The sequence below is a fragment of the Urtica dioica genome, chromosome 8, assembly GCF_054948205.1.
Source record: "Urtica dioica subsp. dioica isolate 48M chromosome 8, U.dioica_male_clone48M_v1_H2, whole genome shotgun sequence".
Taxonomy (NCBI): Eukaryota; Viridiplantae; Streptophyta; class Magnoliopsida; order Rosales; family Urticaceae; genus Urtica; species Urtica dioica.
The window spans coordinates 23,158,638-23,171,757 of NC_142763.1; the positions used below are offsets into that span (position 1 = coordinate 23,158,638).

General features: G+C 36.9%; 2 protein-coding genes and 1 long non-coding RNA gene across 3 annotated transcripts; 1 reads left to right on the forward strand and 2 right to left on the reverse strand.

Moving 5' to 3' along the window:
- Window positions 1–5,183: 5,183 nt before the first annotated feature.
- LOC149388597 (uncharacterized) lies at window positions 5,184–6,480 on the forward strand. Its single transcript, XR_016300790.1, has 2 exons — window positions 5,184–5,764; window positions 6,434–6,480. It is a non-coding gene; the product is annotated as an uncharacterized LOC149388597 (long non-coding RNA).
- A 2,544-nt stretch (window positions 6,481–9,024) lies between these two features.
- Window positions 9,025–10,175, reverse strand: LOC149388598 (endoribonuclease Dicer homolog 2-like). Its single transcript, XM_089624267.1, has 4 exons — window positions 9,828–10,175; window positions 9,623–9,723; window positions 9,354–9,397; window positions 9,025–9,271 (listed from the first exon to the last, which is right to left on the reverse strand). Exons 1-4 carry the CDS (start codon window positions 10,103–10,105, stop codon window positions 9,116–9,118), a joined length of 579 nt encoding a protein of 192 aa, XP_089480393.1. The 5' UTR covers window positions 10,106–10,175; the 3' UTR covers window positions 9,025–9,115.
- On the reverse strand, window positions 10,116–11,609 carry LOC149388599 (endoribonuclease Dicer homolog 2-like). The gene is made up of 6 exons (XM_089622471.1): window positions 11,390–11,609; window positions 11,013–11,216; window positions 10,717–10,934; window positions 10,335–10,609; window positions 10,230–10,246; window positions 10,116–10,128 (listed from the first exon to the last, which is right to left on the reverse strand). The coding sequence occupies exons 1-6, from the start codon at window positions 11,458–11,460 to the stop codon at window positions 10,116–10,118; spliced, it is 798 nt and encodes a 265-aa protein (XP_089478597.1). The 5' UTR covers window positions 11,461–11,609.
- Between the last annotated feature and the right edge of the window lie 1,511 nt (window positions 11,610–13,120).

The following is a 13,120-nucleotide window of genomic DNA, read 5'->3' on the forward strand; positions in this document are numbered from 1 at the left end:
AAAAATTGCGACACAATCAGAGACATACTAAAACAGTATAGTGCTGGTTCTGGACAACACATAAACTACCAAAAATCACATCTATCCTTTTCACAAAATACTGCTCAGTCAATACAAGATTATTTCGCCGAAATCTTGCATATGACGATTGGAGAATGCCATGAAAAATACTTGGGACTGCCATCTTACTCCGGAAAAGACAAAAAAATTATTTTTGCTGAATTAAAGGAAAAGATTTGGAATAGACTATCATCTTGGGAATCAAAGCTTTTCTCCCGTGCAGGTACCATCTACTTATATACTCTTTATTACTGCAAAGTTATCTCTCCTTTTCTATACTTCTTCTTCTCTGTACATTGCTGAAAACTCACCAAGTTAACTGAAGTTTTTACCTTCTCTTTGTAAATAAATAAAATATTACCCATTGCATTATCCTGTTAAGCTCGGTTGTGATTAAGTTTCTATATGAAGACTCAACAGTAACAAAATTGTATATGAGTATATTGCTCTCTTTCGTCATAAATTAGTAAGTGTCTGATATCAAGCTCTGATCAATTTAGAATTATTTATTGTTGCTACTTGGTAACTTTCTCTTCTGTTTGTAAAAAATACACTTGTCCCTTTATCCAAATACAGAGATATGGAAGATTTTTATAGGCTTACGTGTACTAGTAAATGTTGGTCGGAAAGTAGTTAATTTGATTAACTTTCAGAGTTTTTTTCGCAGAATCATGTAAGAGGAATATAAAAATGTCTTGTAAAAAATATGAAAAATCAGTGAAAGCTATACATGTTTAATCGAGATAATATAGTTTCGAAATATTGTTAGGTTTTGTCGGACTGTTTTGAGTAAAGCTATTGTGTTCCTACATAAAATGATGTCAGGAGTCAGGATGTACGCTTAAATATTAGGATATCAAAGGTACTGTTAAATTAACTGCCAGTAAAAATTCTTTATTGATTGGTAATTCCCTATCCAAATAAACATCAACCAAATCATTATAAATGTCACAAAATGCCGATTAAATTCTAATTGGGCACTACTCTTGCATATTGCATTTGTTGAATCTATATTTACATACATTTATGTTATGGTTCTAATCTTGTTAACTGTATCAATATAACTTACAGGGAAAGAAATTTTGCTAAAAGCAGTGATCCAATCAATCCCCATCTACTACATGAGTTGCTTCAAACTACCAGAGTCTATATGCTCCGACATTGAATCAGCAATGGCTAAGTTTTATTGGGGCTTTACATCCAAAGGAAATAAAGTACACTGGAAAAATTGGAAATCCATATGCCGATCAAAGATGGATGGTGGATTAGGTTTTCGTTCCTTTGAAGATTTCAACCAAGCTTTACTGGCTAAACAAGCTTGGAGAATTCTGGACAATCCCCAATCACTCCTCGCAAAAATCTTCAAATCCAGGTACTTCCCATATACCAACCTCAAATCAGCATCAATTGGACACCACCCTTCCATAGTTTGGCGTGGCATCATGTGGGGAAATGAATTACTACAGAAAGGTCTCCGATGGAAGATAGGAAATGGTATGCGTATCAATATTGTAACAGATCCATGGATACCAACCTCACCTACATTCAGACCCATTAGCTGTATACCTGAAGGGTCAAATCTATGTGTATCCCACTTACGTTTGGATAATAAAGATTGGAATACGCCTATGCTTCATCATCTATTTAGTGAGTTAGACGTCCAACGAATTCAAGCTATTCCTTTAAGTCTAAGGGATAATAGTGACCAATTAATTTGGCACTACACGGTTGACGGAAACTACCAAGTTAAATCAGGTTACAAATTAGCCAGTCTTCGGCCTCAAGAGGCATCCACATCGGACCCCTCCTCAACTCAGTTATGGTGGAGAACATTATGGCATACTCAAGGTACTTCAAATCTAAATATTCAATGATTATGCATCGATTTTGATAAATTCATATATTTTATTATATTTTTTAAAAATGAATCTACTACAAATTTTTAAGAAACAAGGACAAAAAAGTTTTTAGTATCTGATCATCCTTAGCATTCTAGTATAGTTGTTCCTATATTTATCTATTCCCAATAAAATTTAAATTTTTTTCAGTTGTTAGCTAATACATATGGAAGTCAGTCTGTGTCGAGTATTAATAAACAATTTTCTCTTTCTTTATGTATTACTAAAACAGTTCCCAATAAGGTGAAATCTTTCATTTGGCGAGCATATTATAATGCCATACCAACTGCCAGTGGACTTTACAGACGCAAGATCATCCAATCACCAAAATGCAATATATGCTCTGGACCCTGGGAAACAGTAGGCCACATCCTCATTCACTGCAAATTCGCAAAAGAAATTTGGAGGACCTCTACCATTAAGCTAAGTTTCAAGTCGCTTTATAATCTTAATTTTGATGACATCATACACTCGGTCCACTCTTCTCTTAATAAAAAAGACTTCTCTTTATTCCTTTGCATTTCCTGGTCTATTTGGACTGCAAGAAATAAACGGATCTTTGAAAACATTAAGAAGGACCCTTACCAGATTACTTCGTGGACGTCAAATTTTCTTCTTGAATTTCAGTCTGCCCAGTCCAAACGCTCATCTTCTGTTAGCTTGCCGAGCGATCCTGACCCCAAACAGGACCGCTCCCAAGCAAGATGGGTACCCCCAAGCTGCGATCTCTACAAGCTCAACGTCGATGCCTCAATTCCAAAGTCTTCTAACTTTGTTGGAGTTGGAGCTATTATTCGCAACTCTTCTGGACTAGTCATGGCTGCATTGGCTCAAAATCTCCCAGGCAAATTCACGGTCAAAGAAGCTGAAGCTCTCGCTCTCCGCTACGGCTTATCTTGGGCTTTGGAAGTGTTTCTGCCTATCCACTTTGTGGAGTCAGATGCTAAGACGGTGGTGCAAGCTTTGGAGAGGAAATCTTCTTTCAAGAATGAGTTTGGTTCCATTTTGTCTGATGTATCTAGTTTATTGTCTAACTTTCCAGGAGTAAAGTTGTCTCACATCTATAGGGAAGCCAACATGGCAGCCCATGGGTTAGCAACTTACGCTCTTTCTATAGACGATAAACTCGTTTGGTTGGAGGATTTTCCTCCTTCGATAGAGTCTGTAATTAATCAAGAATGTTTGTGATTAATAATAGATTTCTATTTTTCAAAAAAAAAAAATTTGATTTGAGTTGAAATATAACTATACGCAACAAAAAACAGTGCCACGTGGAGGTTTTTTATACTTTTTTTATTGGTAAATTAAACTCAATTTATTGGCTAATTATTTAAAACAGTATATTTATATCTATATTATTATATATATATATAAAGGAGAATCCGTTTTTCACTGTTCACGCTGACTCATGTTACTATTATCTCTACAGTAAGAGAAAAATGCGCTTTAAAAGTTTAATAATTACATATTTTTAATCTTTAAATTACAAGCATTGTCCATACAGAGTTACATCCGCAAAAAAATCTAGACATCTCTAGATTACTGGCGTCAGCTCAGTGGAAAGGTTATCCAGAGAGTTCTGGATAGGGACGTCAGCATCAGAGAGCATGTTATTGGGAAATTTCTAGAATGAGTAGTTCCTTCTCCATTCCTCAGTCTCTATATAGCTAGACCCCCACAATAAATCTGTAATGAAACCAAGCAAAAATCAGCATTATATTGATTCACGCCCTATGTAAATCTTCAAATCAAACAGTTCATTGCCCACAAAATCAGCAAAAAAAAAAAATCGAGGATTGTAGAAGAGCTTGGCTATGGAGGCTTCACCAAAATCCTTGGCTACGGGGGATTCACCAAAATCAATCATAGTGCATATTCATGAATAGAAAAATTTCAAAAATTCATCCACCACCTACATGGTTGATATCCAGTAGTCATAATAAAAAAACTAATCAAGTAAACTGCTCAAATTGAATTAAATCTCGACGAACATGCCGAAAAAGTTATGGACAGACTATTCTGATCCATGCTGGGAGACAATTTCCGAAGCCTATGAAAGCATAACAATTACACTGAGAAGGAACAAAGCAGAACCTGGAGACGCCCATTTTCCCAAATTTGGACCAAACCTATATTAGTTCTTCTATCTTTCTGGTAACTAATTTTTTTTAAATAGTAAACCCATCTCTTAACTATATTTTGATACTCTAATATAGTTCAATCACAATAAAAAAAAAAAAAAAAAATAAGGATTCACTTCTGTATGCCTCTATTTCACAAATCTCTCTAATACTTTGTACCACACTAATCCACATCAATATCACACAGACACAAATATATATTATAAATATATATATATACAAGCAAAATGGTCGCGCGTTGCTGCGACTCGATGAATAATGACGTATTCAAAATATTAGGTAAAATAACATAATAATTTTAGTTTTAGCTACAATTACATAATAACAAAATAACATATCATATCTACACAATTTTAATTTACGACGAATAAAATGATTAAGTTGTACAACTCAAAAATGCACTTTTTAATCGTACAAATTTTATGTTTTATTTTACTTTTTATGAAGAATTTTATATATACATATATAGTACTCACCATATTACCAATTCTATTTCTAAAGTTCAATTAGAGAATAAATAAAGAAAGTTGTAAAAATTTATTCATATTATTAGAATTTAATTATTTCAAGTTGAAATAAATCACAAATAATATTTTTGTAAAATTCATCCTATTTCTAACTATATATATATATATATATATATATATATATATATATATATATATATATAACTTCTATTATCTTCTTCATTGTTTCCATGTAATTCATTTTTTATGAACATATCGTTGAACTATGAGGTTAATTTAAATTCTGCCATGAAATATGTATTCATATACATCAAACATAATTGCAAAGATACGTCGTTGGTACAAAACATATATGAAATAATTGATTATAATTCAATAACGCCATTGTAAATATAAGAGAAATTACATTAAAGACAATGCAAAAAAAAAATCAACATTAAATACTTCGACCATATAAAATTATATAAGCTATTTTTTTTTTTATTACAATTAGTCTTTTATAAAATTTTATTTGATTTTATGATTTAAAAATAAATAAATAATTTTCAATAATTAAAATTAATAGAATAAATATCTTCCGTAAGTGTCAGAGGACCAATTCTATTGGCCCAACCCTTCCCACACATTAAGAGTATAGTAAATTTAATTTTAAACGTAGATCGTCGTTCTAAAATATCGGACGGTCAAAATCTAACCGACTATAAACAAAACAAATTTCCTCTGTCTTCTTCATTTTTCTTTTGTCATCCTCTCTCTCTCTCTCTCTCTCTCTCTCTCTCATCTGGTTTTTTAGGGTTACGAAAATAAAACATCTTAATTTCAGATATCCCTATCCCCTCTGTCTTTCTCTCTTTCTCTTCTCGTCAATCCGTATTCGTCTGTTTCTCTATCGTTAGTCATGCATTAATTTTTATTTTTTATTTTTTTTGTATTTGTTCTGTCTGTGACAAATTCTTAAGGCGATGAGTGATGTTAATCGAGACGGTAGGGCTACGAAGGTGAAGGCGGACGCAATTTCGGGGATCGATGCAGCACGGGGCTGATGCCGCCCCGGGATGGGGTTTCCGAGCTCATCGTATAGGTTTAAAGAGTTCCCTTAAAATGTCTGTAGCTTTGAGGATGTGAAGCAAAGATTGCAGGTTCATTTGAGCTGAGAGTTTGTAAAGAGGCATTTGATGTCATGACTCAAATGGCTAAGGTTAGTGTTTTTATTTATTTATTATTATCTTAATCAATCCGTTTTAGAAAACTCATTGCCCTAATTTAGCTTCCTGGGTCGGTTTTTATTTATTTATTTAATTTAAATTAATATTTGTAGCTTGCATTATTCAACGGAATCTTTGTCATACTCCTAATATAGCCTTTGTTTGTCCTCTGTGTGTATTTTTCTAATATCTTCTCATGAAATTCGTCTATATTGATTGTTAATAACGCTGCTATATTGTGGCTGTGAAATCGTGGTTTGTGGCGGTGTTTTTTTGCTTGTGAGAAAGTTCAAATGGATGAAGAGTGAATGTCTCGGGAAACATGTGCTTCACTTTTTGGTTCCTTCCTATTTTGCTTCTCGTGTTACTCGTCTTAATTTAATCATGAATGTGATCTTGGTGTGTTGTTGTAATACTGGTATAGTTCTAATTTCTGGACTGGAAGAAAATATCGTGAGTACTTAAATAAGTCAGTACATATTTGGCTAAGTAATCATTTAAGTAAACTAATTAAGTTGTTTTTAGATGCTAACATTTGAATTAGTGAATATATACCTGAATTAGAGTAGTTGTGATTTAGAGTACCTAAATTTTATTTTTTCCTTAACTTTTCTGTAAGTGTTGTTTTTGGAATTGGAACTCATGGCTCTTTGTATTTTAAGCCAGAAAAAAGGTAACTATGGTCCGGCTATTACCTTATGATGAAGATGATGCAAGTTTGGAAGAGCAGAAGATTTTGAAGAGCAGAGTGGTAGGCGTCATGTCTTAATTTAATGAGTTTTATAAGCAATTAGGCCACCTAAAACGTTAGGTTTGGGATCTAGCCTATGTTTGGAGTTTTTTAGGGAAATAGCCAAAAGAATGACGTGGTAATAAATAGCTACCAATACTATCCTTCAGTTTGAATTTAATTGTTTCACGTGTACGCTCAGTTTTTAAGCAAGCGGTTTAATAACTGACTATTATTTTATCATTTTCGTTATTAATTATCTTTAATTATTTAATTATTTTCCTTTTTTGTAGGCAATTAGTTATATATGGAATATACTTTGATTTGCAATTTAAATTTCAAACGGTGAGCGGTATTCTCCAAAAAAATATTGCTTATCATACATCTTTTACAAAAAGCTTTGAAACATATCTAAAAAAAAATTCTGCTCGTTCGTTGACAGGAATTATTATTTCTCTCTCTCTCTCTCTCTATCTCTCTCTCTCCAATTCGAGCGTGGCTGCGCCCGGCGAGATCGGCACCGGGTGGCGTCGGCCTAGGAGCACCGGGGAGAGCCGAGTCGACCGGCGTGGAGGCGTGCTCGGCGAGGCGGGCCCGGGCGAAGGTGCGCTGGCCCTCGTCGGCGCTGTCTGCGCCGGAAGCATCGCCAGAGGAGACCCAGGCGGCTCTGGGGGCGCGCGCGGCCTGAGTGGAGTCGCGCAGGACGAGCCGGGCGCTGGGATGGGGGCGCGCGCGGCCTGGGTGGAGTCGCGCAGGTCGAGCCGGGCGCTGGGATGGTCGTGTCGGCCCTAGGCGGCGACGCCGGGACTGTTTGGCAGGCGAGCGGCGGCGATGGAGGCCCAGGCAGCCTGGGCCCGGCCTTCCCCGAGGGGAGGCGCACCTTACAATTAAGCTTCTGTAGTATATTATTTACAATTATTTCCATTTATTTCGAAACCAGATCTGGGTTTTTTTTTAACCCAGATCTCAGATCTGGTTTTTTAAAAAATAGTACAGACTGTGTTGTTACAGATGATTTATTTACAGTTATTTCCATTTATTTCCATTCAAGAATGAGATAATTTCCAGTAATTTACGATTATTTACAGTGTTGACAGGTTCTCAACAGTAACGCCCATCTTGGTGAGCCGTTCTAGATTAGCGTGCCACGTATAATAATTTTGAAATTTTCTGTTATTTTATATTATTATTGTCTATTATTTAATATAAATATATTCATTATTTCCATTTGATTAAGTAAAAGGGCAAATTAGTCTATTAATTATTGACACCTAAGCACGTTGGCTATTTCCCTAAAAGTTATGAAACATAGGCTAAAAACAAAATCTATAGTTTCAAAGTGGCTATTTTGCTACAATGCCCTAATTTAATTGAGTGTGTGTGTATATATAATAATATTAAAAAGCTTCTTGAAAATTCGGGCAGCTCCACCGATCAGTTCAGCAGAAGACTTCTGGAAGAGTCCAGAGAATCATCCAATTGCAGCACATCACAGCACAGTGCAACCGTTTTAATTTTTATTATTTTATAACCGTCACATATCTTCATTTTTTTTCTAATGTTAAAAAGACACTTCTGCAACTTTCCAGAAAAGAAAGGCCGTCGTCGAACAATCTAGATTTCCCTTATACTATTAAAGGGTATTTTCGTCATTTAGAGAATTGTCAGGGCATTTTTGTAATTTCAAAAAACTGTGTAACAGTTTTTTGAGTCTAGGGGAACAGGAAAACGTGGTTCTCCTTTATATATATATAATATATATATATATATATATATATATATATATATATATATGTGTGTGTGTCAGATGACAATTCAGTGTATACAGATTAAAAAAAAAATTAGAGTACAAAGTTTATATTTGTTTCTTTGATGTTTGTTATCATTTTCTCCTCATTCTCATTTCACATATGAGTCTTGGTTATTTTATTCTCTCATTCTCGGTAGTTTATCAATCAGCAAAGAAAACCAACAATTATCAGAAACTCCAGAATCTGGTACGTCGGCTTTCCGGCGTCGGAGGACGAGTGCGTTAGGGCTTCCTCCAGAAGACGCCGGTTTCGGAACCCGTACTGGATTCTCATCTCCACCGCCGATACCGACTCTTCCATCTCCGGCGACGGACCGCCGAACTACACCGCCAGAAGTCGAGTTCCCACTTTGTTTTCTTTATCCAACACACCCTCAGGCTCCGTGCCTCACGTAGCGAACACGTTCGCCCTGAATTACGTCAACTACAACAATCGCTCCGTGCTTCGGCGGTCCGTCGCCGGAGATGGAAGAGTCGGTATCGGCGGTGGAGATGAGAATCCAGTACGGGTTCCGAAACCGGCGTCTTCTGGAGGAAGCCCTAACGCACTCGTCCTCCGACGCCGGAAAGCCGACGTACCAGATTCTGGAGTTTCTGGGCGACACGGTGCTTCAAGTCGGCGTGAGCACTCAGCTGATCGTGGACTATCCCGGAGTGGAGCCAGGACAGCTGTCCACTCTCAGGGCCGTCATTATCAGCACCGAGAGTCTCGCCAGAGTCGCCGTCAGGCACGACCTTTATCGATTCCTCCGCCGTACCGCTCCGGCGCTCGATTCCTCCGCTATGAGACATTTCATCCAATTTTTAACTCAAGTTATTAACATATTTTTTTACCCTAGCTGATTCGTTCGGCTCATCCTTGATCATTGGACAATTGGACGTCGAAGGCAAAGGAAACTGAAGAATGGGCTCGTCATATATATACTTAGCCCCAACCATCTCAGAAGTCATCTGAAAGACCTCGTTATGTTTGTGTTTTTTCTGTGAGAAAAAATATAAAAACACAAACATAGCGAGGTCTTCCGGATGACTTCTGAAAAACATAGCACAGCTCTGGTGGCAGCTCCACAGTCACATTAGTCGACTCTGCAAAGACAATCCAAAATCACATTTACAGATAAATGCATACGGAAAGGCAAGACTCTATCCAGTATTTTTAAATATTTGACTTTTCATGTCCATGCAGAATAGCACGTACAAGTGCCTCCATAAAAACGATGTTTACAATTTTGTTCAATTGCAAGATAACATCAACAAAAGCAATGAGGAGTATCGGTCCAGGTATTTCAACGAGAGAAGAGGAAGACAAACCTTTCTCCTGAACGTCTCTGCAGCGGAGATAATTCTTCACTTGGAAAAGTTTCCGCGCACTAAATAGTGGTTCATTGTTAAACTGCAGCTTGATTCCGTGCCTGGGGATTACAAATGAGGTGAACACTATTAGACTTGGTTCGTATATATATATATAACAAGATCGTGCCTGTATAGACAAGGAAAATATCAAAAGACTACGTACTCCTCTTCAAAGTAGTTCTTGTAGGTACGGACTTTGCCATTCCTAGTTTTTAAAGGCGAATTTGCACTCAAACCATTCAACATGCCAGTAGTGCAATAGCAATATCCATTATGCGGGGTATAGACCACTGAATTCCTCAGCATGCAAGAACATACCATACCATTTTTGGTATGTATCCAACAAGAGCTACCCGCTGCAAAATGACAATTGATGTGACCGTTCAGAAATTCTCCACTTGAAAATAGTGCAGATTTGACAGAGTCCCAGTCAATAATCATCGGTCTTCTATCAGTGGTGGTAGCTGGAAGAATAAGATAATCCAACTCAACACTTTCTGGTAGATTAAGCTGGTTGAGAACTTCTGTCAAATTATTCTTGACCATTAGGAGGATGACTTGGAACCTTCTTGACCATAAAACCTGTCACCACCAATTACATAAAAGTAAACCAATTAATTTCCCATGCACAACAAATAAAGCTCAAGCAACACCGTATAAGAGATCTTACTTGTTTTCGGTTAAGACTCATTGACCCAATGTATCTTATAGACACTTGGATACTGCCTCTCCCAGCGCTCAAATCAAATTTGCTACTTGTTATGTCACTTTCAAACTGAGTTCTTGTGGCCAGTACAAGATCGTGTACTGAAGCCCCGTAAGTGAAATCTTGCTTCAGCTCAATCAAATAACAATGATACAACATGTCAGCATCAGTGGGACGATAAGAGCCAACGATTTCTGTAGGGACATAACGAGGCTGCTCATCTTCGTATGGCTGGCTCGCTGCACAGTCATGAACGAGTAATGCGTAATTAATAAAAAATTAATGTGTAATGCAAAGAAGAAAAAAAAAAGTTAAGCTAAAATCGGTGATGGGATTGGAAGATTACAAAGCTCTTTTGCCTTCTCTTCTTCCTCGAGCACCATATCAGGGACGAGCTTGTCGGTCAAAGCACCAATCTGATGAAGTTGCTTGCATCCTTCAAGGCATGCAATCTGCTTGAGAATTTTTGCTTTTCCAGTGGCGGACACAGATTGGATAGGACAGCTCATCGGCATGTATAAAGTGCCAGTGGTCTTGTCCCACTTTGGAGTAGGTTTGAAATACCTATTCAACACAAATAATGCAAATTACACTAAGAGTCGTACAAGGATGGAATACTGAATAAAATAAAATAAAACTTACCCATCAGAAGGGAGCCTTGAACAGTAAAAGTAAACCAAGACCACTTTAGGGACCAAAAAAACGGCTATGAACGGCGATGGCTTGCGGAGCTGATGAGCGTAGCTCCGAAGAAGCATTATCGCAATTAGAGTCTTTCCAGAACCAGTCTCCAAGTACACTATCGTGTTCTTCTTCAATCCTTGTTCCAGTGCTTCCAATTGGTAACTACACACACAACAGTCCAAAACTGAGGCATTAGAAACTTGAATCAAGCGTCACAGAGAGTTAAAATCTCTTTTCTTTCTCATCAACTTTCTAGGCAACCAAATAATTTAAGGAAAAAATTCAAAATAGATCAATGTACAAAATATAATTCTTTTGTTTCCTCTAAAACTCACTTTCGTGCCATTGGAAGAGGATCCGGACATACTTCCACGTTAGTATCGATTTCCATGTTCACTGACCCCATGGGAATTCTCTCTGAAATCGAAAATCGTAACCAGTATTCTCTCTGAAATCAAATGCACCAAACAGAGAAGCACACACCCACACGGTCACACCCACACGGTCACACCCACTCCCTCATTCACTCTAGAAGAAAAAACCCTAATTTTTCTCAGAGGCAAAGAGACTGTAAGAGACCAAGGGATCTATTAATTTAGCTTACTGCCCTTAAAAAAGTGAGTTTTTACTCCGTACAAGTTTCATTTTTAACTGAGTACCCTCTATACCTCTCTCAATATACCCTTTTCTTTTTTTATTTTTATTTTTTTTTATTATTATTTTTAAACAAAACAGCAAATGAACGCATATTGAAAAGAAAAAAAAACAGCGTACGTGCTTGGTACAGGGTTCTGGCTTGAAATCATTGAGTCAAGCTTCATTCGGGCGGTAGACATTCCGGTGGCGAAGTCGAGTTCCGACGATGACGACGATATTGACGGTGCAAAAACTCAACCCCTAAACAAATTAGGGCTTTGTGTTTAGGTAGTTTCATGAATGAAATTTTTATATTTCGAGTTTGATACTTCTTTTTGTTGTGTTAGATTGAAAACTTTGTTAGTTTTGAACCAGAAAAATATGTATCCAACTCAATGAAACTTTGATTGGAAAATATTTTCGAATGTTGAAGATGATCGTCGAACTCTACTGATACTGGTAATTTCCAGTAGATCAGTAGAGCAGTAGAGTTCCGGAGGTAGAGGTATCCAACTCAATGAAACTTTGATTGGAAAATATTTTCGAATGTTGAAGATGATCGTCGAACTCTACTGATACTGGTAATTTCCAGTAGATCAGTAGAGCAGTAGAGTTCCGGAGGTAGAGCAGTAGATCAGTAGAGCAGTAGAGTTCCAGAGGTAGAGCAGTAGATCAGTAGAGCAGTAGAGTTCCAGAGGTAGATCAGTAGAGCAGTAGAGTTTGATTTAAGCATGAGTCTGTACACTGCAGGAGAACTTCCATTCCAGTCCAATGATTTCGTTGACAAATTAGATAACGTAGGCGAGACCGGGAATTCAAGGTAGTCGTCAAGTTTGCGTCGAAGCCCGACCTCCATCACCTGCGCCAGTTTCTTCAAGGAAGACAGCACGATATGCCGCAAGAAACCATACAAGTGTTGGATGTTGTCCTCCGGCAAGCTCCAGCAATGAAGTAAGGGTGAATGTCTGTTTAGAGTGTTTAAATACTATCAGTGATTGTTGTAGTTATATATGTTTTTGTTTTCTTATACATATGTTTTTTTGACGCAGGTATACTGTTGTTGGGAGGTCTTTTTTCAACCCGACCCTTGAATAAATTACATATAAAAAAGTATATTTATTCAAAATAGGCAGTCAATAATATTATATAATAAATTAAACGTTGACTAAATTTAAATAAGAGGAAGAACCTCGAGCTCGTCGTCGTCATCCTTGAGCTTGTTGGCCTCGAGCTCGTCGGTCTTGAGCTGGTCAGCTTGGCGTTTTGAAGTAGATCTGTCAGTTAAGTAATTATACATGAATGTCAATAAAATAAATCTCAGAGTTGTTGGAGTTCTTGATTATGTTGATTTCTCGAAACTACTTTAAAATAGAAACTGACAGTTGAGATCTATTGAGAATTTATTGACAATAAAATATATCCTTTTAAAC

What these genes read in the sequence shown, in the direction of transcription:
- LOC149388598 (XM_089624267.1), bottom strand. Translation starts at nt 10,105, where the DNA reads ATGATTATTGACTGGGACTCTGTCAAATCTGCACTATTTTCAAGTGGA. An exon ending in CAGAGACGTTCAGGAGAAAG is followed by an intron (nt 9,398 to 9,622) that starts GTTTGTCTTCCT and finishes TTGTCTTTGCAG; the next exon opens with AGTCGACTAATGTGACTGTG. An exon ending in TGCCACCAGAGCTGTGCTAT is followed by an intron (nt 9,272 to 9,353) that starts GTTTTTCAGAAG and finishes AAACATAACGAG; the next exon opens with GTCTTTCAGATGACTTCTGA.
- LOC149388599 (XM_089622471.1), bottom strand. Translation starts at nt 11,460, where the DNA reads ATGGGGTCAGTGAACATGGAAATCGATACTAACGTGGAAGTATGTCCG. An exon ending in CCTCTTCCAATGGCACGAAA is followed by an intron (nt 11,217 to 11,389) that starts GTGAGTTTTAGA and finishes TTGTGTGTGTAG; the next exon opens with TTACCAATTGGAAGCACTGG. An exon ending in AGAGAAGGCAAAAGAGCTTT is followed by an intron (nt 10,610 to 10,716) that starts GTAATCTTCCAA and finishes ATGACTGTGCAG; the next exon opens with CGAGCCAGCCATACGAAGAT.